General features: G+C 46.6%; 1 protein-coding gene across 1 annotated transcript in view; it reads right to left on the bottom strand.

Annotated features, from left to right (window-relative positions):
• Positions 1-702: 702 nt before the first annotated feature.
• Positions 703-25,914, bottom strand: part of LOC142312014 (uncharacterized) — a 53,515-nt gene continuing 28,303 nt past the window's right edge. The window contains exons 6-7 of the mRNA XM_075350884.1: positions 19,746-19,836; positions 703-2,999 (exon numbers count right to left, since the gene is read on the bottom strand). Coding sequence (XP_075206999.1) covers positions 1,300-2,999; positions 19,746-19,836 — 1,791 coding nt within the window. The 3' untranslated portion in view covers positions 703-1,299. The remainder of the gene's footprint in view (positions 3,000-19,745; positions 19,837-25,914) is intronic.

Here is a 25,914-nt window from a genome sequence, read left to right as displayed (position 1 = left end):
TTGACATTTTTTGGCGTGGTATACCCAGCACTGTTGTTGGCTTTTGTTTCAACAAATTGTTTGACATGAGGAAATCACCATTGCATGCATCTGCTTAAATGCCCTAATTTCATGATAAAATATCACTGTAGCGTGAACTTTACATTTTACAGAAATTTCACCCGAAAACCAAATACGCTAATCACTAAAATATTAGGGATATGTCCCCCATCCTGAGCGCATCCTGGTATACGTCCCACATCCTGGTATATATGTTCTCCATCCTGGGCCCATCATGGTGTATATGTCCCCTATCCTGAGGAATAAGTCTCACATCCTAGGCCCCATTCTGGAATATATGTTCCACATCTTGGTATACATGCCACGAAACATTTCTCTCTTCCCCATCTTCAAAATTGAGAAACCTACTCTTCATGACCACGCCAAATAATAGTTTTATTTAGGGGTGAGTGGTTTGGAGGTGTTACCAACAAAGACTTTAGCTTTGGGACCCTATCATTTCTATGCTGGTCTCATATTATTTGGTCACTTTATTTATTAGATGAGACAAGCTGGGCATGGGATATTACCGCGGCAATTGTACTGATCATGTAAAGCAGCATCCATGCTTAATCCTTATCAAATAGGATGGAAATAAGGATCACCAACAATCTTTTAATGCTGCAGTTGTACAAATGCAAAATATCTTACATACATTGTTCATATACAGGTATATTATTTGGATAATAATTAATTTTAATATTAAATGGTCATTGATAATTGTATAATTTATTATTGATTAGTGCTTTACATTGTTTTTCCTTTCTTTTGTAGCAAATGATCTTACTATAACTTCATTTTTTTTATGTTGCAAATAAAATAAGTCTATAAAGAAAATGGCTACTTCACTATATGCAATCTTTGATGAATAAAAAGATTTCTTTGCTGACTAAAACATTTCTCACAATTTGAATATGGCTTCTCCATAGTGTGAGTTTTCTGATATATTACAAGATCTGATTTCTCTGTAAAACATTTCCCAAAATCTGAACAGGAAAATGGTTAATGCTCGGTGTGAGTTACGAAATGTCTAATGAGACTGTATTTCTATGTATCACATTTTCCACACTTGAAACATGAATAAGACATGTTCCCTGTTTCAATTCTTGGATGCAAGATTAAAACTGACTTTTGTTTAAAACATTTTCCACAATGGGAGAAACAAAATGCATTTTTTTACTGTATATGACTTACATGATGCTTATCAAGATGTGATTTTTGTGTAAAACATTTCCCACATTTTGAACATGAAAATGGCTTCTACCCTGTGTGATTTCTCTGATGATGAACAAGAAGTGAATTAGTAGAAAAATATTTCCCACATTCTGAACAAGAAAATGACTTATCCCCTGTGTGAATTCTCTGATGTTTAACAATTTCCCTTTTCGTTGAGAAAAATGTACCACATTCTGAACAAGAAAATGGCTTCTCTCCTGTGTGAGTTTTCTGATGTTGAACAAGATTTGATCTAGTAGAACAATATTTCCCACATTCTGAACAGAAAAATGTTTTCTCCCCTGTGTGAATTCTTAGATGTGAAACAATCTCAAATTTCCTAGAAAATTTTTTACCACATTCTGAACAAGAAAACGGCTTCTCTCCTGTGTGAATTTTCTGATGCTGAACAAGATTTGACCTACTAGAACAATATATCCCACATTCTGAACAGAAAAATGGTTTCTCCCCTGTGTGAATTCTTAGATGTGAAACAATTTCAAATTTCCTAGAAAAACACTTCCCACATTCGGAACAAGCAAATGGCTTCTCACCAGTGTGCAGTTTCTGATGTTGAACAAGATTTGATTTAGTAGAAAAATATTTGCCACATTCTGAACAAGAAAATATTTTCTCTCCTGTGTGAAGTTTCTGATGTTGAACAAGATTTGATTTAGTAGAAAAACATTTCCCACATTCTGAACAAGAAAATGGATTTGCTCCTGTGTGAATTCTCTGATGTTGAACAATTTCTCCTTTTGTGGAAAAACATGTTCCACATTCTAAGCAAGAAAATGGTTTCTCCCCTGTGTGAATTCTCTGATGTGAAACAAGTACAGGTTTCCTAGAAAAAGATTTCCCACATTCTGAACAAGAAAACGGCTTCACCCCTGTGTGAATTCGCTGATGTTGAACAATTTCACTTTTCTTTGAAAAACATTTCCCACATTCTGAACATGAAAATGGCTTCTCCCCTGTGTGAAGTTTCTGATGTTGAACAAGATTTGATTTAGTAGAAAAACATTTCCCACATTCTGAACAAGAAAATGGATCCATTCCTGTGTGAATTCTCTGATGTGAAACAAGTACAGGTTTCCTAGAAAAACATTTACCACATTCCGAACAAGAAAACGGCTTCTCCCCTGTCTGATGTTTTTGATGTTGAACAAGATTTGATTTAGTATAAAAACATTTTCCATATTCTGAGCAAGAAGATGGATCGCCTCCTGTGTGAATTCTCTGATGTGAAACAAGTACAGCTTTCCTAGAAAAACATTTCCCACATTCCGAACAAGAAAATGGCTTCTCCCCTGTGTGAATTCGCTGATGTTGAACAATTTCACTTTTCTTTGAAAAACATTTCCCACATTCTGAACATGAAAATGGCTTCTCCCCTGTGTGAAGTTTCCGATGTTGAACAAGGTTTGATTTAGTAGAAAAACATTTCCAACATTCTGAACAAGAAAATGGCTTTTCCCCAGTGTGAGTTCTTTGATGTCTAATAAGATGTGATTTCTGATTAAAACGTTTTCCACATTTTGAACATAAAAATGATTTCTCCCCTATGAAAGCCATTTCATGTTCAATAGCATTTCTATGACTTTTGTTTTGCATATTTGTGTTTGGGGAAGCAGAAGAAAGGACCTTGGCTTGACGTGCATCTGATGTAATGACAGGTTCTTCACATGTATCTGTTGCAAAATCTGAGAATATCAGATGTCCTTCTGAGCTCCTGGTCAAGTCATCTGCCAAGAACAAAACTTGATTTTATTATTTTTAATTAAAACTTAGTTATATAGTTACATAGGTTGAAAAAAGACCTTGCTCCACCAGTTCTACATTTTGTCACTAAAGCGGGCTTTACACGCAACAACATCGCAAACAAGAGGTCGTTGGGGTCACGGAATCACGACGCACGTCTGGCCTCGTTAGCGATGTCGTTGTGCGTGAAACGCAGGAATGACCATTAACGATCAAAATTACTTACCTAATCGTTGATCGTTGACACGTTGTTCCTTTCCCGAATATCTTGCTGTTGCAGAACGCAGGTTGTTTGTCGTTTCTGCGGCAGCACACATCGCTATGTGTGACACCGCAGGAACGAGGAACATCACCGTACCTGCGGCCGCCCGCAATGAGGAAGGAAGAAGGTGGGCGGGATGTTCGGCCCGCTCATCTCCGCCCTTCCGCGTCTATTGGGCGGCCGCTTAGTGACGCCGTTGTTACGCCGAACGAACTGCCCCCTTAGAAAGGAGGCGGTTCGTCAGCCACAGCAACGTCGCTAGGCAGGTAAGTTTGTGTGACGGGTCCTAGCGATGTTGTGCGCCACGGGCAGCGATTTGCCCCTGACACACAACGGACGGGGGCGGGTGCTTTCACCAGCGACATCGCTAGTGATGTCGCTGTGTGTAAAGCCCGCTTTAGTCATTTATAACCAACAATGTTGTGTGTACTGAGGAAATCATCCAGCCCTTTTTTAAAAGCAGTTCTAGTATCTGCCATTACTACCTCTTATGGTAGGGCATTCCACAGCCTGACTGCTCTAACTGTAATAATAATAATAATTTTTATTTCTAAAGCGCCAACATATTCCGCAGCGCTTTACAATTCAGAGGGGACATGTACAGACAATATGAGACAATACAAAATAACAACATTAAGATACCAGGAGTGAGGGCCCTGCTCGTAAGCTTACAGTCTTATGAGGAAATAGGGGAGGCACAAAAAGTGAATGGGGGGAGAAAAGCTTGTTATATATGGTCCAGCCATCGATTTTTAACTGTAAAGAATGCTTTCCTATTTAAATGGCGGAATCGCTTTTCTTCCACTCGTAGTGTATGCCCCCTAGTCCTTAGTATTGTCTTTGAAAGGAATAAGTCATGTGCCAGTCCTTTATATTGACCACACATGTATTTATACATATAAATGAGATCTCCTCTAAGACATCTTTTTTTCTAAGATAAAAAACATATTTAACTTTTTCAACCTCTCATCATTTATTCAATCGTATGAATGTTTACCTTACCATCATATAAAAATAAACACCAGACAATAGACAGTGATTGAAAAATATCAAAAGGATAAAAATCAAAGTTGAATATCAAGATTTTCTATATATGCAATAGAGTTATCATTTACAGTATAGAAATCATTCTTGTCACCATAGTAGGATCTCAGGGGGCACTCCTCAACAATGTGCTGGATAGTTTGACGATCTGCTCCACAGTCACAGGTCGGAGAGTCATATTTTCCCCACTTATACATAAAATCTGCACAGACGCCAAAGTTTGTTCTGATACGATTTAGAGTAACCCAGGTTTTTCTTGGTAGATTGAAGCCTGGTGGAGGGTTTTGTAACTTAGGGAACATTTGGGGATCACCGTCTACTACACTGACCCAAAGTTCTCGCCATTTCTCCTCTAAATTGAAGTCTTGTTCATGCAAGGTGATTGCCTCAAATGGGAGGCCTTCCATTCCTTGTAGTAGTCTAGTTGCCCGCCTTTGAACTGATTCTAACTTCTGAATGTCCTTTTTAAAATGTGGAGCCCAAAACTGAATCCCATATTTTACAATTGATTTATAGAGGGGTAACAATACGTTGGGATCATGGGACCTAATTTCTCTTTTTATACACCCTAAAATCTTGTTTGCTTTAGCAACTGCTGCCTGACATTGAGTATTGCTGCTCAGCATATTTGTAATGAGAATACTAAAGTCCTTCTTCTGTTTTGTAGTCGTGAGTTTACTGCCATTTAATGTATATGCAGCTATAGGATTACTCTGTCCTAGGTGCATTACTTTACATTTATCAACATTAAATCTTATTTGCCAAGTATCTGTCCATTCTGACATCTTAAGACCCCGTTACACGCAACAACGTATCTAACGATATATCGCCGGGGTCACGGATTCCATGACGCACATCCGGCATAGTTAGCGACGTCGTTGCGTGTGACACCAACGAACGGCCGTTAACGATCAAAAATACTCACCTTATCGTTGGCATGTCGTTCACTTTCAAAATATCGTTGATTGTTGAGGTCGCAGGTTGTTCGTCGTTCCCCAGGCACCACACATCGCTACGTGTGACACCTCGGGAACGACGAACTGCAGCTTACCTGCGGACCGGGAATGAGAAAGGAAGGAGGTGGGCGACATGTTACGGCCGCTCATCTCCGCCCCTCCGCTTCTATTGGGTGGCTGCTTAGTGACGTCGCTGTGACGCCGCACGAACCGCCAGCTTAGAAAGGAGGTGGTTCGCCGGCAACAGCGACGTTGCTAGGCAGGTAACGTGTGACGGCTCCGAAGGATATTGTGCGCCACGGGCAGCGATTTGCCCGTGACGCACAACCGACGGGGGCGGGTGCTTTCACCAGCGATATCGCTGCGTGTAACACCCCCTTTATCCAGATCTTTTTTATAATATCAAGGTCAGTGTTTAATATCCTACATAGTTTGGTGTCATCAGCAAAGACTGACACTTTACTATCTATCCCATCCACAAGGTCATTAAGAAAAGTGATTAAAAAGAACTGGTCCTAGCACAAATCCCTGTGGCACCCCACTGCTGACTATAGCCTATTTAGAGAATGTACCATTTATGACTACTCTTTGTTTCCTATCTTTTAGCCAATTCCTTACCCAGTTGCATATAGTTTCCCGTAGTCCTTGCTTCTGGAGCTTTAGTATAAGGCTATTATGTGGTACAGTATCAAATGCCTTTGCAAAGTCCAAATAAATCACATCAGCTGCATTACCAATATCCAGATTTGCACTTACCCCCTCATAGAACCCCAGCATGTTGGTTAGACACGACTTATCTTTCATGAATCCATGCTGTCAGTTATTATATTATTTTCTGCACTATATGTTTGCATGTCATCCCTTAAAATGCCCTCAAAAACTTTGCATACTACTGATGTCAGGCTTACTGGACAGTAGTTGCCTGGATCCACCTTCTTACCTTTCTTAAATATCGGAACCACATCAGCAATCCTCCAATCCTGAGGCACCAACCCTGTTACAAGCGGGTCTAAAAAGATGAGATACAGCGGTCTGTAGATTACGGCGCTCAAATCCCTCAATATTCATGGATGAATGCCATCTGGCCCGTGGGATTTGTCAATGTTTAATTTACTCAGACGCAGGTGTACTTCTTCTTGTGTTAAATTAATTATATCGGGTGGTGAACTTTGATTTTTCACTTGTTGAATGATCCCTGGAACAGTCAGTTCCTTGGTGAACACAGATGAGAAATGCCTATTTAATATCTGAGTCTTTTGTTTGTCCTCTAGAACTAACTTTTTATTATATTTTAAGGGGCCGATACTATCCTTTTTATTTTCCTTTCGGCATTAATGTACTTATAAAAGATTTTGGGATATAGTTTAATGTCCTTGGCGATTTTTGTTTCAGTAGCTAATTTTGCTTGATTTCTTTTTTACATTTTTTATTGATATCTTTAGACTTCTGAAATGGTATTTCTGTATTGTCAGCCTTCAAGATTTTAAACGCCCTTTGTTTTTGTTTTCTTATACTTTGTACAGTCTTATTTATGCATAGTGGTTTCTTTTTATTCCTGGACATTACCAGAGGGTATACGTTTTTCACAGGACTCTAGGAGTATATCCTTAAACTTACCCCATTTATGTTTGGTATCCCCAGTTACCATCACATTGTCCCAATCTACACATTTAAGCTCTTCCCTTAATTTGTTGAAATCACATTTCAGATTCAAATTTCCTAAAATTCCAGGTTTTAGCATTTCCCCTTTTAAATGTTCTATTGAATATTACTTTGAAGCTTACCATATTATGATCGCTGGCAGGGCCGGATTGGCCATAGGGCAAGTCTGGCAAATGCCAGATGGGCAGGTCCCTGTAGTGGGCCGCTCGATCTGCGGCCACTTTCTCCTTTGCAGCATGAACGGCAGGCAGCATTTGCCTTGAGCTGCACGATCATGCTGCGCACGCTGCACAGTTAAAATCAGCAGGAGGAGGGGGTGGTGTGCTCTGTGCCGCCCTCTGCTCCTACTGATTAGACAGTGACAGTAGATCGAGCCTCCATCTGGCCCGCGAGATGTGGGCATCCTACGCTGCTCCCTGCTTCCCTGATCAGTGCAAAGCGGTGACTGGGCCCTGAAGTGCGGCAGCGTCATGATGACAGTGCATTGCTGACGTCATCACATAGCGCGCAGACACACGTCGGGTACCGGTAAGCACTCCACTTAGCCGAAGATGAAAAGTTTTATCAATGTGGATGAGAGGGGATTAGGGCACAAGATGGGTGAAAAGGGGCACAGCTTTGCAAAAGAAAGTGGAGGGAGTACTTTATACAGATGTACAATGTGTGTCTGTAAGGGGGGGGATTTTGAACTGGAGCAGTGTGGGGAGGAATATTTTGGAGAGGAACTGTGTGTGTGTGTGTGTCTGTGTATGAGGCCTGGCTGTGTGTGTGTATATGAGGCCTGGCTGTGTGTGTGTATATGAGGCCTGGGTGTGTGTGTGCATATGAGGCCTGGCTGTGTGTGTGTGTATGTGAAGCCTGGCTGTGTGTGTGTGTGTGTGTGTGTGTGTGTCTCTGTGTATGAGGCCTGGCTGTGTGTGTGTGTGTGTGTGTGTGTGTGTGTGTGTGTATGAGGTCTGGCTGTGTGTGTGTATGTGTATGAGGCCTGGCTGTGTGTGTGTGTATGAGGCCTGGCTGTGTGTGTGTGTGTGTGTGTGTATGAGGCCTGGCTGTGTGTGTGTGTGTGTGTGTGTGTGTGTGTGTGTGTGTGTGTGTGTATGTATGAGGCCTGGCTGTGTGTGTGTGTATGTATGAGACCTGGCTGTGTGTGTGTGTGTGTGTGTGTGTGTGTGTGTGTGTGCGCGAGAGAGAGAGAGAGAAGCATGGATATTATGGAGAGGGGCAGCCTGGGGGATATATGATGGAGAGAGGCAGCCTGCCTGGGGGGTATATGATGGAGAGGGGCAGCCTGGGGGGGATATGATGGAGAGGGGCAGCCTGTGGGGGAATATGATGGAGAGGGGCAGCCTGTGGCGGAATATGATGGAGAGGGGCAGCCTGTGGGGGAATATGATGGAGAGGGGCAGCCTGTGGGGGAATATGATGGAGAGGGGCAGCCTGTGGGGGAATATGATGGAGAGGGGCAGCCTGGCGGGGGGGAATATGATGAAGAGGGGCAGCCTGGGGGGAATATAATGGAGAGGGGGAGCCTGAGGGGAATATGATGGAGAGGGGCAGCCTGTGGGGGAATATGATGGATAGGGGCAGCCTGTGGGGGAATATGATGGAGAGGGACAGCAAGGGGGGAATATGACGGAGAGGGGCAGCCTGTGGGGGAATGTCATGGAGAGGGACAGCCTGGGGGGAATATGATGGATAGGGGCAGCCTGTGGGGAATATGATGGATAGGGGCAGCCTGTGGGGGAATATGATGGAGAGGTTCAGTTTGTGGAGGGGATATTTTGTGAAGGAAGCACTGCAATTATTTTTTCAGGGGTGCAGAATAGGATACATTTATGGGGCAGTATAATGATACTTTTATTTTTAAGAGCGCCATGTTGGGAAGTGTTGCGGAAGATGGAGAAGAGGGAAATCTGGACACATGAGCACTGTGCGCAACATCTCATCATGGCGTCTTTACTTCATGGAGACACATGGCACGGGAACAACTCTGATTTGAGATTACATCACCTATAAGGTACCTGCATGTAAATCATTTTGATACTGCCTGAATCTCATCATTACTGTGGTTCCTCTATGCTCTGCAGTCTAATGATTCCTGATAACAGCTCCCAACTCACAGCATCTCCTTACCATTTTTCAGGACAACCTGGGAGTTGGTTTGTACAATACAATTGTACATGGGGCTAAGGTTGGTTATTTATTCATCTACAGATGGTAATTCTGGCTCTGCATTCATGTGCTGACGGTGGTTCTGGTGCTACATTTATTTGCTGACGGTGGTTCTGGCGTTGGATTCATGTGCTGACCTTGGTTCTGGATTTGCATTCATGTGCTGAAGGTGGTTCTGGCTGTGCCTTCATGTGCTGAGCCTGGATCTGATGCTGCATTCATGTGCTGATGGATATTTCACTGCATTTATGTACTGAGGGTGGTTCTTGAGCTGCATTCATGTACTGACGCTGATTCTGGTGCTGCATTTATGTACAGATGGTGGTTCTGGTGCTGCACTTATGTAATGACAGTGGATCTGATCTTGTAGACATTTAACAATCCAAAACAAGCTTCATGGCTTCAAGTTAAAATGTAAAAAAAAAATCTTCAAAATTTTGTTTTGAGATTATGAGGAGAATTTGGCGAGATTCTTATCCAAAAACAGTGTAAGGCTAGGTTCGCACACTGCGTCTTTTTGACGCTGCGTTTTTGGCCGCTAAAAACACACAAAAACGCACCTGCGTCAAAAAAACGCATCAAAAAACGCATGCGTTTTTGCCGCGATTTGGTGCGTTTTTGGCTGCGTTTTTGATCTTTGCGTTTTGCTGCGTTTTTCCAAAGCATTGCATGGGGGGAAAACGCAGAAAAACGCAGGAAAGAACTGACATGTCCATTTTTTTTTTTAACTCAAAAACGCAGGTAAAAAAAACAGATGTGTGCGGACAGCAAAAATGAAAACTCATGGACTTTGCTGGGGAAGCAAAGTCCTGCAGTTTTGAGGCCAAAAACACACCCGAAAAACGCGCAAAAACGCCGCGAAAAACGCACTGTGCGCACATAGCCTTAATTAGCGTATGTTCAAATTGATTTTTTTTTTGAGCAGAAACTGAGCATAATCTCACCAAATCCTCATTAAATCCTTACAAACTTTTATTCCAGGGATGCATTAAAGTACTCATGGTGGTTCTAGTAATGTATTCATGTAAGTGCCTCTAACATAACACTAACTGCTCACATCCTCTTGATGTCTGATGCTTCCTTTTTGTTATAAAAATTATAAACTGCTGTTGTGTCTGCTATCTATAATTGATTGGTTGCAGCGCCGTCATTGTGACGTGACATCAGCGTTGCAGACAATAGCAGGCCTGGGAGGGACAATAAAGCAGTTTGTTTTCAAACAAACAATCCAGGGAATGGGTTTCCAAAACCGGAAAACCACTTTCAGGGCATTTTTTCTGTTTTTTGACGATTTTTCTTATCAGTGTTTTCTCATTGTTTTTGTCACATTTTTTACAGCGCTTCTAAGAAAAAGCAATGGTAAAACGCAACAAAAAAAAGACGTCCGGGCATCTTCCGAGCCTTCCTATTGTCCTGCATAGTAAAGTACAGAGCGTCTTCCGAGTGGCAAACACCAGAAGAATGGACTGCTTTTAATCACTTGGTGGTTTTAGAAACCTGAACTGGTTAAAAGATGCTGAAAATCTTGAACCTGTGCACAGCGAGTAGATGCATATGGTCATTCCAGTATTTTTCATAGTGGTTTCCATGGTGGGATCTGCCCCCAAAAAATGTCATTGCACATTACCTAAGTGGTATGTGTCCAAAATTATCACCAGTGAAAACTACAGCTTCCTTCCATTCCCCCTTTCCAAAAAAGCAAAGTTATGGGTCTCAGAAATTGGTGGAAAAAAATCTGATTTTGTATCCCTGCCCATAAGCAATATGAAGAAGCCACAGTACTATGGAGGGCAGCATCCTCTTCATTATCTATGAGCTCTGTAGGGAAAATAGCAGCAAATAAAGCAATAAATAGGACTGTAAGCTGGCCACAGCTGTGACTACATGTTATATGGTCGTGTTACACAATCTACAAGTGCACAAAGATATCACACATTTACCACGCGACAAATGGGCCTGTGTACCCCCAAATGCCAGGGCTGAATGTGAGTCCCAGTGCGGCCATGATCGCTGGTCCCAAGTACTCCCGGACCTGTAGATCTGAAATTGTATCTGGTCTATTAGACAGGACCAGATCTAGCAAATTATCTTCCCTCGTCGGTTCATCTACCATCTGAGAGAGGAAATTGTCTTGAATAGTAGATAAGAACTTACAGCTTTTAGCACAACCAGAAGATTCTATGTCCCTCTGAATGTCTGGATAGTTGAAATCCCCCATAATAAGAACCCTATTATTATTATTATTATTAGCTGCCTTTTCAATTTGTTGCAGCATTTCACCCTCTACCTGCTGAGGTATGTTAGGAAGCTTATAGCAAACTCCAATTAGCATTTTTCCCCTCCCCATGTACATTTACCCATATTGACTCTATATTGTTGCAGTTCCCCAAAATGTCATCATTCAACACATGTTTTAGGTTAGATTAGATAAATATACACACCCCACCACCTTTTTAGTCTTTCCTGTCCTTCCTGAATGTAGTGTAACCACTATAGGCCACCTGCCGTGTGACGTCGCTGTGACGCCGCACGACCCGCCCCCTTAATAAGGAGGCGGGTCGCCGGCCAGAGCGACGTCGCAGGGAAGGTGAGTGCATTTGAAGCTGGCGTAGCGATAATGTTCGCTACGCCAGCAATCACAAGATAATCGCTGCTGCGACGGGGGCGGGGACTATCGCGCTCAACTTCGCAGCATCGGCTTGCGATGTCGCAGCGTGCAAAGTACCCCTAAGGCAATGTGCACACGTTGCATTTTTTCCTGTGTTTTGGCTGCGTTTAAAACTGCAGCGTGTCATTGTGAAAATGCATGCATTGTGCTTCCCCCAGCAAAGTCTATGAGAAGTCAACAAATTCCATGCGTAGATTGCTTTTTTAAACGCAGCGTTTTGGATGCCAAATATTTGACAAAATCGATGCGTTTAAAAAAGCAGCAAGTCACTTCTTTTGTGCGTTTTGGTTGCATTTTGAACCCATTGAAATCAATGAGGTGTGTCAAAATGCAACTAAAATATTTAGCTGTGCGCTTGTTGCATTTTTGCTGCGTTCTGCATGCTTTTTTGACAAACAAAACGCAAGTCTTTCGGTCTCTCTCTCTGTCTGTCGATGTCGGTCTCTCTCTGTCAGTTGGTCTCCCCCTCTCACCCTGCCTTTCTCACTCACCGATCACCGGCGCGGTGCTACACAGCTGTCACACTGCTCCGGCGGCATCTCCTGCTTTTGAAAATGCCGGCCGCTCATTATTCCATGTCATATTCACTGCTTCCCCCGCCCACCAGCGCCAATGATTGGTTGCAGTGAGACAGCTGTCACTCAGCGTGGGGGCTCGTCTGACTGCAACCAATCACAGCCGCGGGTGGGCGGGTCTATATCTTGCAGTAAAATAAATAATAAAAAAAAAAGTGTACGGTCCCCACCATTTTTGATACCAGTCAAGGTAAAGACACACGGTTGAGGGCTGGTATTCTCAGGATGGGGAGCCCCACGTTATTTGGAGCCCCCAAGCCTAAAAATATCAGCCAGCAGCCGCCCGGAATTGCCGCATCCATTAAATGTGACAGTCCCGGGGACTCTACCTGGCTCATCCCGAATTGCCCTGCTGCGGTGGCAATCGGGGTAATAAGGTGTTAATGGCAGCCCATTGCTGCCACTAAGTCCTAGGTTAATCATGGCAGGCGTCTGAGACACCCACCATGATTAATCTGTAAGTTAAGGAAAATAAACACATAACCCCAAAAAATCCTTTATTTGGAATAAAAGACAAAAAAAACACCCTCTTTCACCACTTTATTAATCCCCAAACAGCCCTCCAGGTCCGACGTAATCCACACGAGGTCCCAAGACGCTTTCAGCTCTGCTACATTGGAAGCTGACAGCGAGCGGCCATAAAGCAGGACCGCTCACTGTGAGCTCCACACAGAAACTGAAGTGAGTCGCGCTATGAGCGATGACGTCACTCAGGTTACCCGCGGCCACCGCTGGATCCTCCAAGTGTGACAGCAAGTCGCCCGAGTGACTAAAGTGAGCCGCGCAATCAGCGGTGCCCTCACTCAGGTGATTTGCGGCCTCAGGTGGAGGCCTTCAGCCATGCTTCTATGGGGATGTAGCAGAGCAGAGTAGGACCGCACTGTCAAAAATGCATTCAAAATGCATCCAAAATGCATGCGTTTTGGATGCATTTTTTTTGTCAAACGCAGTGTTTACAGTTGTCCAGTCTGCCAGAGGGTGCAATTTTTTCTACACTTGGCAGAACGCAGCTTGTGCACATACCCTAAAGGATGCTTTACACGCTGCAACATCGCTACCGATATATCGCCGGGGTCACGTCGTTAGTGACGCACATCCGGCGCCGGTAACGACATCGCAGCGTGACACCAAAGAGCGACGATCAACGATCGCAAAATCGTTCAAAAACGGTGATCGTTGACACGTCGCTCCGTTCCTTAATATCGCTGCTGCCACAGGTACGATGTGGTTTGTCGTTCCTGTGGCATCACACATCGCTGTGTGTGACACTGCAGGAACGATGAACATCTCCTTACCTGCGTCCACCGGCAATGCGGAAGGAAGGAGGTGGGCGGGATGTTACGTCACGCTCATATCCGTCCCTCCACTTTTATTGGCCGGTCGCTTAGTGACGCCGCAGTGACGTCGCTATGACGCCGAACGCACCTACTCCTTGAAGGAGGGATTGTTCGGCGGTCACAGCGACGTCACTGACAAGGTATATGCGTGTGACGCTGCCGTAGCGATAATGTTCGCTACGGCAGCGATCACCAAATGTCGCACGAGCGACAGAGGTGGGTTCTATCGCGCACGACATCGCTAGCGATGTCGCAGCGTGTAAAGCACCCTTAAGTCAAACAGCAGTGACTGCACCAACAGCTACTTGACCATGTGGGAGTTGAGATTTATTAGGCAAGTTGTATTTTAGCGGATTTTTTTTATTATTGATCAACAACTATGTTCTCAATCAACCCAAAAGACTCAAACATCAAAGCTTCATATTTTTGGAAGTTGGAGTGTTTTTTTTTTAGATTTGGCTCTTAGGAGGATATCTGTTTGTGCAGGTAACTATTACTGTGCAGAAAAATTAGGCAACTTAATAAAAACCAAATATATTCCCATCTCACTTGTTTATTATCACCAGGTAAACCAATATAAATGCACAAAATTTAGAATTAAACATTTCTGACATGGAAAAACAAACCCAAAAAATTAGTGACCAATATAGCCACCTTTCTTTATGATGACACTCAATAGCCTACCATCCATAGATTCTGTCATTGCTTGATCTGTTTACGATCAACATTGCGTACAGAAGCCACCACAGCCTCCCAGACACTGTTCTGAGAGGTGTACTGTTTTCCCTCCCTGTAGATCTCACATTTTATGAGGGACCACAAGTTCTCTATGGGGTTCAAATCAGGTGAACAAGGGGGCCATGTCATTATTTTTTCATCTTTTAGAGCTTTACTGGCCAGCCACGCTGTGGAGTAGTTGGATGTAAGTGATGGAGCATTGTCCTGCATGCAAATCATGTTTTTATTGAACGATACAGACTTCTTCCTGTACCACTGCTTGAAGAAGTTGTCTTCCAGAAACTGGCCGTAGGTCTGGGAGTTGAGCTTCACTCCATCCTCAACCTGAAAAGGTCCCACAAGTTCATCTTTGATGATACCAACCCATACCAGTACCCCACCTCCACCTTGCTGGCGTCTGAGTCGGAGTGGAGCTCTCTGCCCTTTACTGATCCAGCCCCTGGCCCATGCATCTGGCCCATCAAGAGTCACTCTCATTTCATCAGTCCATAAAACCGTTGAAAAATCAGTCTTAAGATATTTCTTGGCGCAGTCTTGATGTTTTATCTTATGTTTCTTGTTGAAAGGTGGTCGTTTTTCAGCCTTCCTTACCTTGGCCATGTCCCTGAGTAAGGCACACCTTGTACTCCAGTAACGTTGCAGCTCTGAAATATGGCCAAACTGGTGGCAAATGGCATCTTGGCAGCTTCACGCTTGATTTTCCTCAATTCAATGGGCAGTTATTTTTTGCCTTTTTTGCGAAACACGCTTCTTGCGACCCTGTTGGCTATTTGCCATGAAACGCTTGATTGTTCAGTGATCACGTTTCAAAAGTTTGTCAATTTCAAGACTGCTGCATCCCTCTGCAAGACATCTCACAATTTTTGACTTTTCAGAGCCCATCAAATCTCTTTTGTGACCCATTTTGCCAAAGGAAAGGAAGTTGCCTAATAATTATGTTCACCTTATATAGGGTGTTGATGTACGGTAATTACACCAACACCCCTCCTCATAACAGAGATGCACATCACCTGATTTATTTAATTGGTAGTTGGCTCTCAAGTCTATACAGCTTGGAGTAGGACATGTATAAAAAGTATCATGTGATCAAATACTCATTTGCCTAATAATTCTGCACACAGTGTCGATGACTGGGATTGCATATCTGTTCATCTCTCTACAATCAAGGGAAAGATACTTGATGCTTGATGTGATAAAGGAGTTCAACAAGCAAGCGTTTTAGATGTTAATGATTACACCGACCAGGTACTATGTGAGGATGTAACCTGGTTTTAAATGCAAGGAGAAGGGGTAAGAGTATAGTTTGAGTCTTGCTTTTATAGCTGGCCTGCTTGCTTTCTCAAATAATTAAGTACAGTATGTGGCTTAATGTGTTTAGGAAGCATTGAAGTTCCTAATCTATTCATGCCTGGGTGTCCACTGTCTATTTTCCTGCTCCGGAGCCTTCATATTGCAAAAGATTCATCACATGGCAACATGAAAAATTAATTCCAATCACCAAGACGCTCGCATGTGGCGCTTGCCACCAGTACAACCACAACCAGAGCTTTCAGAAGCTGTTGAGTTTCTTCTAGCAACTGCAGTTGCGGTATCACCTGCTACAAACCTGACACAGACGAAGCACATCTACCCCAGAAGATTTTTTAGGCAAATCTTGGCTGCCCTCTTTTTGTAGATACCACCACCCTCCTCCTGCTGACATCACGCTTTCATCAATCATGATCTGGCTCCCAGATCTTGTCCACCACACAATTGTGCCGCCCCCGTGAATGCAGCCGAGCTGCTCGGATCCGGGTTCTCAGTGGCTCGAGTGTCTCCGGACCCGGGGGTTGTGCGGCCGCTCAAATGAAGGGGGGTATTTACAAGGGATTATAGAGTTTGTGGCGTGGTAATTAGGAGTACCACCGCTGCTGTTGGGAATACCCGGGGATGATGGAACGGGGCAGCAAGGTATTGGAACCCTCCACGGGTAGGGGGAATTCCCCAGGACTCTGTGTTGGGGATAAGGCTGTGGGATGCAGGGGTCAGTCTTGTACTCACTCAGTCCATTAAGCAGACACCGACAATCGGGTAAACCAAATCTTTGGACACCGCTGCCGCTGAGGGGAGCTAGTTCGGGTCCCGTCCCCAATGGTGCTGCCTGGTGATCCATGACCTGCCTCCTGGCACTAAGTGTACTTCTCTGGTGGTCCCGGTAGTGTGAAACTTGCCGGGTCCCGCTCTCCACTGTGGCTAAGTGTGGGAGCTTGCTCTCAGGGCTCACGCTTGGGAATTTCTGGACCGTTTTGGGTGGAAAGTCCTATCCCCCTCGTTGCGCTACTGCCCCAATTTTGGAGCGGTTGGGAACGAATCTTCAAGGCTCCGTTCTCCACGGGTAAATTATCGGGTTGCATGCAGCTCCTCCCACACCTAGGGTCCACGTACCCAGTCGGCCTCGGTCCCGGACCGTTGATTGTGAAAGGCCGCCGGCTGTCCTGTTCGACAGATCCGAGATCCTTGCCATGATCCCCTGCGTCCAACTCATCTAGGCCCAGACCACCGTCTGCAACCTAAACAGTTTTTTTATCGGAGTCACCGCTCCTGACTTCCTCAGAGCTCCTCACAGCTCGAGGGATACTCACTACTCCTCACTACTGACTACTGACTACACTCCTCACCTCCCCTCCCTGACCCCCCAGGTGGGCGACTCTATTACACTCAAGCCGTCCACTGGTGTGTCTGGTGGGTGTGGTGCAGGGTGTATCTAGGATTTGATTTGCTGTTGTAGGCAACACCATTTGGTTAGGGACCCATAACCAAGAGGGTTGTGGATACTGCACGGGAGGGTAGATTGTACAATACCCTGTGAAGACCTGATAGTCCAGGGGCGTCACACAATCATCAGCGTTCATTCTAAAGTCAGCTACAGTTGTCTCAGTATGGGAAATTGGCAGTTTCTTGCACTCTCGTCTGTGGGGGCATTATTCTATTTAGAGAGCTTTTTTGGGGGTCATCCTACTATTTAATGATTTATGAAGGGGCCATCATATTATTTGTAGGGCTATCTTATGTGCACTCCTACCTCTACTTGTAGCTTCTGTGTAAATTTTCATAAAATGTCTTTAAGACGTCGTCTTATTGTAGACAATAGGTTTGATCAGGCTGGATGTAGACGGCCATGTAAAAATCCTAACAGTTACCGTATTTTTCGGACTATAAGACACACTTTTTTCCCCTAAATGTTGGGGGAAAGTGGGGGGTGCGTCTTATGGTCTGAATATAGGGCTGTGGCTGGGAAAGAGGGTGCTGCGGTGGAGCGGGTCATCGGCGGCACGAGCAGGTTGCAGCAGCGCCTGCCGTGACCATGTGGGCCCGCTCATTTCATATGCACGCCCATCCTTCCGTGGGTGCGCGCATAAATAACAGACGGCCGTGATCACCCCTGGCAACTACAGCTTGGAGTGATCATGTGCGGCTGCATTCACTGCCCCTCGCGCATCATCATCAGTGCGGGGAGCAGTAAATAAGTACGCTACACTCACCGGCCACTTCCGTGCAGCACCGCAATCTCCTCCAGTCTGTGCCGGCCAGCTGATCTGAGTAGAAAGCAGTGAGCACAGCGATGACGTCATCGCTATGCGCACCGCTGGTCACGCAGGTCAGCAGACCGGCAGACTGGAGGAGATTGCGATGCTGCAGGGAAGTGACCGGTGTCGGCTCCACAGATCAGCGGTGCATCTTATAGTCCGAAAAATACGGTATATTTGCAGAATATGGACCTGTTTGGCTTCATGTGCAGCTCTAGATTTGTGCTGTTGATGGTGCAGGAGCCACCATCTATTGTATGAAATATCTTGGTACATTAATTGAACTAGAATAAAGCAGAGAATATTGACTCAATTTGATCCTAAATTCTTGAAGAATTAGGGACAATTCACTTATTACAGTTTTATCAACTGGGATTTTGATTTCCAAATGAAATGCAAAATTTACTTTCATCTGAAAACAACACCATGGACCTCTGAGCAACAGTCCAGTTCTGTTTCTCCTTGGCCCAGGTAAGTCGCTTCTGGTGTGGTCTATTGGTCATGAGTGGCTTGACACAAGGAATGCGACACTTGTAGCCCATGTCCTGGATACGTCTGTGTGTGGTGGTTCTTGAAGCACTGACTCCAGCAGCAGTCCACTCCTTGGGAATCTCCCCCACATTTTTGAATGGCCTTTTTTTTAACAATCCTATCAAGGCTGCGGTTATCCCAGTTGCTTGTGCACCTTTTTCTACCACAAGTATTCCTTCCACTCAACTTTCCATTAATATGCATGGATGCTGCATTCTGTGAACAGACAGCTTCTTTAGCAATGACCTTTTGTGGCTTACTCTCCTTGTGGAGTGTGTCAATGACTGCCTTCTGGACATCTGTCAAGTCAGCAGTTTTCCCCATGATTGTGTAACCTACTGAGGCCTAAGACACACATCCGTGCCGCCGGTACGTGTTTGGCAGTTTTTTCACGTACCGGCAGCACGGAGACACGTGGACCTATGTTTTCATTATTGTTTGGACACACGTAAGCATTTTGGAACGGAACGTGTGTCCGTTCCGTACTTACGTGCATCCGTGATTTTCTCACGCTGACATGTCTACGTATTCTCCGGCAGTACGGGTGTAACAAAACACATACTCACCTCCACCAGCCCCGCAGATTCTTCTGCTGCAAAATGTTCTTTCCGGCCGCCGCTCGTTATGAGCGTGTAAAGGAGGTGGGCGTGCCGTCACGGGCGCTAATCTCCGCCCCTCCACTCGGCCGGAAGCGGCGTCAGCGGGGAGTGGGTGGGGCTGGAGCCGAAGATCAGAACCCTGGACAGCAGCGCGGACCACGTGAGTATGCAAATTACCGGTTCTCCGTGTGGTATCGTGGATAGCACACGGAGAACACACGTGGACCGCACGTACCCGAGACACGTACTTACCACACGCAACACGCAGGGAAAATACGTGTCTCGCGGCACGTGCGTGTTTTAACGGATGTGTGTTGGAGGCATAAACCAGACTATGAGAGCAATCTGAATGCTTAGGAAGCCTTTGCAGGTGTTTTGTGGTAACTATTCAAATTTTCTGAAATAATGACTTTTGGGTTTTCATTGGCTATAAGCCATAATCATCAACATTAGCAGAAATACACACTTGAAATAGATCACTCTGTTTGTAATGACTCCATATAATATATGTGTTTCACTTTTTGTATTGAATTACTGAAATAAATTAACTCTTTGATATTCTAATGTATTGAGATAAAATTGTATCTGTGATTTCTCTGGATTTAGTGGTCACTACTCACCTGTGCGGTTATCTGTAGGAATCTCCTCTTTACACCGCTCATAACCCCTCACATATGTCTCTGTAATATTAATATGGGTCAGATCTTCACCCTGAAACAAATATTGTAAAAGTCAAAGACAGACGAAAGAGTCGCTTGAAAGGATTCAGAAAAACAGAAAAGATCATAAATGAACATGACGACCAAAACTGACAGCAGTAGATATCACAGAGCTGCAGGTCTCCTGTATAATCCAACCTGTCGCCTCCTAATTGTAACCAGCAGTCTCCATAACCAGAAAATTGTGAGAAGATCCAGACAACATCTAATGTCTATGATCAGCTTTATCCTGTCATCTCCACCAAGTATAAACCATACACTGAATGGCCACATTATTACAGACACCCATCTAGTAACGTTGGATTTACTTTGGTATTTAGGAGTTCAGCAATTTATAGTCAAATATTCTAGGTGGTGAAATAGTTCTGCAGGATTACAGGCCCATGGGGACATGAAAGCTTCTTACATTTACCAAAAATTAGACTGAGGAGCTGACAGGCACTGAACATCCCATTTTACCTTGTCCCAGAGATGCTCTGTAGGACACAGATCTGAGGACTGTGAAGGCCGAGGAGGCAAGAACAAGTAACGCGCCCTCCTCCTGCTTATAAAGAAGGGAATTTTGTTTACTTACCGTAAATTCCTTTTCTTCTAGCTCCAATTGGGAGACCCAGACAATTGGGTGTATAGGCTATGCCTCCGGAGGCCGCACAAAGTATTACACTCAAAAGTGTTAAGCCCCTCCCCTTCTGCCTATACACCCCCCGTGCTCCCACGGGCTCCTCAGTTTTGGTGCAACAGCAAGAAGGAGGAAAAAGAATTATAAACTGGTTTAAAGTAACTTCAATCCGAAGGAATATCGGAGAACTGAAACCATTCAACATGAACAACATGTGTACACAAAAAAACAGGGGCGGGCGCTGGGTCTCCCAATTGGAGCTAGAAGAAAAGGAATTTACGGTAAGTAAACAAAATTCCCTTTTTCTTTGTCGCTCCATTGGGAGACCCAGACAATTGGGACGTCCAAAAGCAGTCCCTGGGTGGGTAAAATAATACCTCGTAAGAGAGCCGTAAAACGGCCTCTTCCTACAGGTGGGCAACCGCCGCCTGAAGGACTCGTCTACCTAGGCTGGCATCCGCCGAAGCATAGGTATGCACCTGATAGTGTTTCGTGAAAGTGTGCAGGCTCGACCAGGTAGCCGCCTGACACACCTGCTGAGCCGTAGCCTGGTGCCTCAAAGCCCAGGACGCGCCCACGGCTCTGGTAGAATGGGCCTTCAGCCCTGAGGGAACCGGAAGCCCAGCCGAACGGTAGGCTTCGAGAATTGGCTCCTTGATCCACCGAGCCAAGGTTGATTTGGAAGCCTGTGACCCTTTACGCTGGCCAGCGACAAGGACAAAGAGTGCATCCGAGCGGCGCAGGGGCGCCGTACGACAAATGTAGAGTCTGAGTGCTCTCACCAGATCTAACAAGTGCAAATCCTTTTCACATTGGTGAACTGGATGAGGACAAAAAGAAGGTAAGGAGATATCCTGATTGAGATGAAAGGGGGATACCACCTTAGGGAGAAATTCCGGAACCGGACGCAGAACCACCTTGTCCTGGTGAAAAACCAGGAAAGGGGCTTTGCATGACAGCGCTGCTAGCTCAGACACTCTCCGAAGTGAAGTGACTGCTACTAGAAAAACCACTTTCTGCGAAAGGCGTGAGAGAGAAATATCTCTCATTGGCTCGAATGGTGGTTTCTGAAGAACCAGCAGCACCCTGTTCAGATCCCAGGGTTCTAACGGCCGCTTGTAAGGAGGAACGATGTGACAAACGCCCTGCAGGAACGTGCGTACCTGTGGAAGTCTGGCTAGGCGCTTCTGGAAAAACACAGAGAGCGCTGAGACTTGTCCCTTAAGGGAGCCGAGCGACAAACCCTTTTCCAGTCCAGATTGAAGGAAGGACAGAAAAGTGGGCAAGGCAAAAGGCCAGGGAGAAAAACCCTGAGCAGAGCACCACGACAGGAAAATTTTCCACGTCCTGTGGTAGATCTTGGCGGACGTTGGTTTCCTAGCCTGTCTCATAGTGGCAATGACGTCTTGAGATAACCCTGAAGACGCTAGGATCCAGGACTCAATGGCCACACAGTCAGGTTGAGGGCCGCAGAATTCAGATGGAAAAACGGCCCTTGAGATAGCAAGTCTGGTCGGTCTGGTAGTGCCCACGGTTGGCCGACCGTGAGATGCCACAGATCCGGGTACCACGACCGCCTCGGCCAGTCTGGAGCGACGAGGATGACGCGGCGGCAGTCGGCCCTGATCTTGCGTAACACTCTGGGCAACAGTGCCAGCGGAGGAAACACATAAGGGAGCTGAAACTGCGACCAATCCTGAACTAAGGCGTCTGCCGCCAGAGCTCTGGGATCTTGAGACCGTGCCATGAACGTCGGTACCTTGTTGTTGTGCCGGGACGCCATGAGGTCGACGTCCGGCACCCCCCAGCGGCAACAGATCTCCTGAAACACGTCCGGGTGAAGGGACCATTCCCCTGCGTCCATGCCCTGGCGACTGAGATAATCTGCTTCCCAGTTTTCCACGCCTGGAATGTGAACTGCAGAGATGGTGGAGGCCGTGGCTTCCACCCACATCAAAATCCGCCGGACTTCCTGGAAGGCTTGCAGACTGCGTGTGCCGCCTTGGTGGTTGATGTATGCCACCGCTGTGGAATTGTCCGACTGAATTCTGATCTGCTTGCCTTCCAGCCACTGCTGGAACGCTTTCAGGGCAAGATACACTGCCCGTATTTCCAGAACATTGATCTGAAGCGAGGACTCTTGCTGGGTCCACGTACCCTGAGCCCTGTGGTGGAGAAAAACCGCTCCCCACCCTGACAGACTCGCGTCCGTCGTGACCACCTCCCAGGATGGGGGTAGGAAGGATTTCCCCTTCGATAATGAAGTGGGAAGAAGCCACCACCGAAGGGAAGCTTTGGTCGCCTGAGAGAGGGAGACGTTCCTGTCGAGGGACGTCGGCTTCCTGTCCCATTTGCGTAGGATGTCCCATTGAAGAGGACGCAGGTGAAACTGCGCGAAAGGAACTGCCTCCATTGCTGCCACCATCTTCCCCAGGAAGTGCATGAGGCGCCTCAAGGGGTGTGACTGGCCTTGAAGGAGAGATTGTACCCCTGTCTGTAGTGACCGCTGCTTGATCAGCGGAAGCTTCACTATCGCTGAGAGGGTATGAAACTCCATGCCAAGGTATGTGAGCGATTGGGCCGGTGTCAGATTTGACTTTGGAAAATTGATGATCCACCCGAAACTCTGGAGAGTCTCCAGGGTAGCGTCGAGGCTGTGTTGGCATGCCTCTTGAGAGGGTGCCTTGATCAGGAGATCGTCCAAGTAAGGGATCACCGAGTGACCCTGAGAGTGGAGGACCGCTACTACCGTAGCCATAACCTTGGTGAAAACCCGTGGGGCTGTTGCCAGGCCGAACGGCAGTGCCACGAACTGCAAGTGTTCGTTTTCTATGGCGAAGCGCAAGAAGCGCTGGTGCTCTGGAGCAATCGGTACGTGGAGATAAGCATCTTTGATATCGATCGATGCAAGGAAATCTCCTTGGGACATTGAGGCGATGACGGAGCGGAGGGATTCCATCCGGAACCGCCTGGTCGTTACGTGTTTGTTGAGAAGTTTCAGGTCCAGGACAGGACGGAGAGACCCGTCCTTCTTTGGGACCACAAACAAGTTGGAGTAAAAACCGTGGCCCTGTTGCTGAAGAGGAACAGGGACCACCACTCCTTCTGCCTTCAGAGTGCCCAGCGCCTGCAGAAGAGCCTCGGCTCGCTCGGGAGGCGGGGATGACCTGAAGAATCGAGTCGGGGGACGAGAGGTGAACTCTATCTTGTAACCGTGAGACAGAATGTCTCTCACCCAACGGTCTTTTACCCGTGGCAGCCAGGCGTCGCAAAAGCGGGAGAGCCTGCCACCGACCGAAGATGCGGAGTGAGGAGGCCGAAAGTCATGAGGAAGCCGCTTTGGTAGCGGCACCTCCGGTGGCCTTTTTAGGACGTGACTTAGACCGCCATGCGTCAGAGTTCCTTTGATCTTTCTGAGGCCTTTTGGACGAGGAGAATTGGGACCTGCCCGCGCCCCGAAAGGACCGAAACCTCGACTGCCCCTTCCTCTGTTGGGGTATGTTCGGTTTGGGCTGGGGTAAGGATGTATCCTTTCCCTTGGATTGTTTGATGATTTCATCCAAACGCTCGCCAAACAATCGGTCGCCAGAAATTGGCAAACTGGTTAAGCGCTTTTTGGAAACAGAATCTGCCTTCCATTCCCGTAGCCACAAGGCCCTGCGGAGTACCACCAAATTGGCGGATGCAACCGCCGTACGGCTCGCAGAGTCCAGGACAGCATTAATAGCGTAAGACGCAAATGCCGACGTCTGAGTGGTTATGGACGCCACCTGTGGCGCGGACGTGCGTGTGGCTGCGTCAATTTGCGCTTGACCTGCTGAGATAGCTTGTAGCACCCATACGGCTGCGAACGCTGGGGCAAAAGAAGCGCCGATAGCTTCCTAGATGGATTTCAACCAGAGTTCCATCTGCCTGTCAGTGGCATCTTTGAGTGAAGCCCCATCTTCCACTGCAAGTATGGATCTAGCTGCCAGTCTGGAGATTGGAGGATCCACTTTGGGACACTGAGCCCAACTTTTGACCACGTCAGGGGGAAAAGGATAACGTGTATCCTTAAGGCGCTTAGAAAAACGCTTATCTGGACAAGCATGGTGATTCTGGACTGCCTCTCTGAAATCAGAGTGGTCCAGAAACATACTCGGTGTACGCTTGGGAAACCTGAAACGGAATTTCTCCTGCTGAGAAGCTGACTCCTCCACCGGAGGAGCTGAGGGAGAAATATCCAACATACGATTGATGGACGCAATAAGGTCGTTCACTATGGCGTCCCCGTCCGGAGTATCAAGATTGAGAGCGGCCTCAGGATCAGAATCCTGATCAGCTGTCTCCGCATCATCAACCAGAGATTCCCCCCTCTGAGACCCTGCACAATATGATGATGTCGAGGGAAAATCTAAGCGAGCTCGCTTAGTCGGTCTGGGGCTGGGGTCTGTGTCAGAACCCTCAGCCTGGGATCCATGAGATACCCCGGGAGGACATTGTTGGTCCAGCTGAGGTGGGCCAGGGAACAAAGATTCAACAGAGTCCCTGTGCTGAGATACCGGCCTGGACTGCAAGGCTTCTAGTATCTTAGCCATAGTCTCAGAGAGTTTTGCAAACTCCGTCCCCGTCACCTGAACAGTGTTAGCAGGTGGCTCCCCCTGGGCCCCTCTTAGCAGAGGCTCCGGCTGAGTAAGTGCCACAGGGGCCGAACAGTGCACACAATGAGGGTCAGTGGAACCTGCCGGTAGCGGGGTCGTACATGCGGCGCAGGCAACATAATAAGCCTGTGTTTTGGCACCCCTGCCTTTCGTGGGCGCCATGCTATTATCTTCCCTGAGTAACACAATAGGGTATATAGCCAGAAATCAACTGTGCACCATACAGTGTAAAACATATATACCATAAACATATAATGTTACACTACTGCACAATGGGGCTAGCACCACAGGTGCTGCTTACCACCCGCCTAAAGCGGTTGTGAGGCCACCAGAGTCCCTGCCTGGGTCTCCCAGACTTTGTCCCCCTCTGCAGCGTCCGAGGAGCTGACAGGAATGGCTGCCGGCGTCCTGAGGAGAGGAGGGAGCCGTGGGCGTGACCCAGAAAGAGCGGGAACTGGTGCCCGCACTGTGCACAGTGAGAGGGGTGGAGTATGCAAAGCATGCTCCAGCCCTCAGTGCTGCTCGTTCTGTGCAGCGTCCCGCCCTTCCCCTGCCTGTCAGGGCTGTGGGCGGGAGGAAAGGAAACTAGGCCGCAAAAAGCCGGGGACTCTAGTAATAAACGCGGCCGCCGTAAAAGCGCGGCCGGCGTGAAAGTCCCCGGCGCACTACAAGTCCCAGCCGCGCCGCAGTGTTTCCATGGCCGCGGCGGTCAGTGCGGCAGTCCCTATACATAAACACACTCAGCAACGCTGAGTGTGTAATGGCACATATTAACCCGGTCAGCGCCGTGGTCCCCGGTGCACTAGCACAC

This window comes from Anomaloglossus baeobatrachus, chromosome 5 (assembly GCF_048569485.1).
Source record: "Anomaloglossus baeobatrachus isolate aAnoBae1 chromosome 5, aAnoBae1.hap1, whole genome shotgun sequence".
In the NCBI taxonomy this organism is placed as follows: Eukaryota; Metazoa; Chordata; class Amphibia; order Anura; family Aromobatidae; genus Anomaloglossus; species Anomaloglossus baeobatrachus.
Note: the sequence above shows the minus strand (reverse complement) of the source record. Positions and strands in the feature narration are given on the sequence as shown.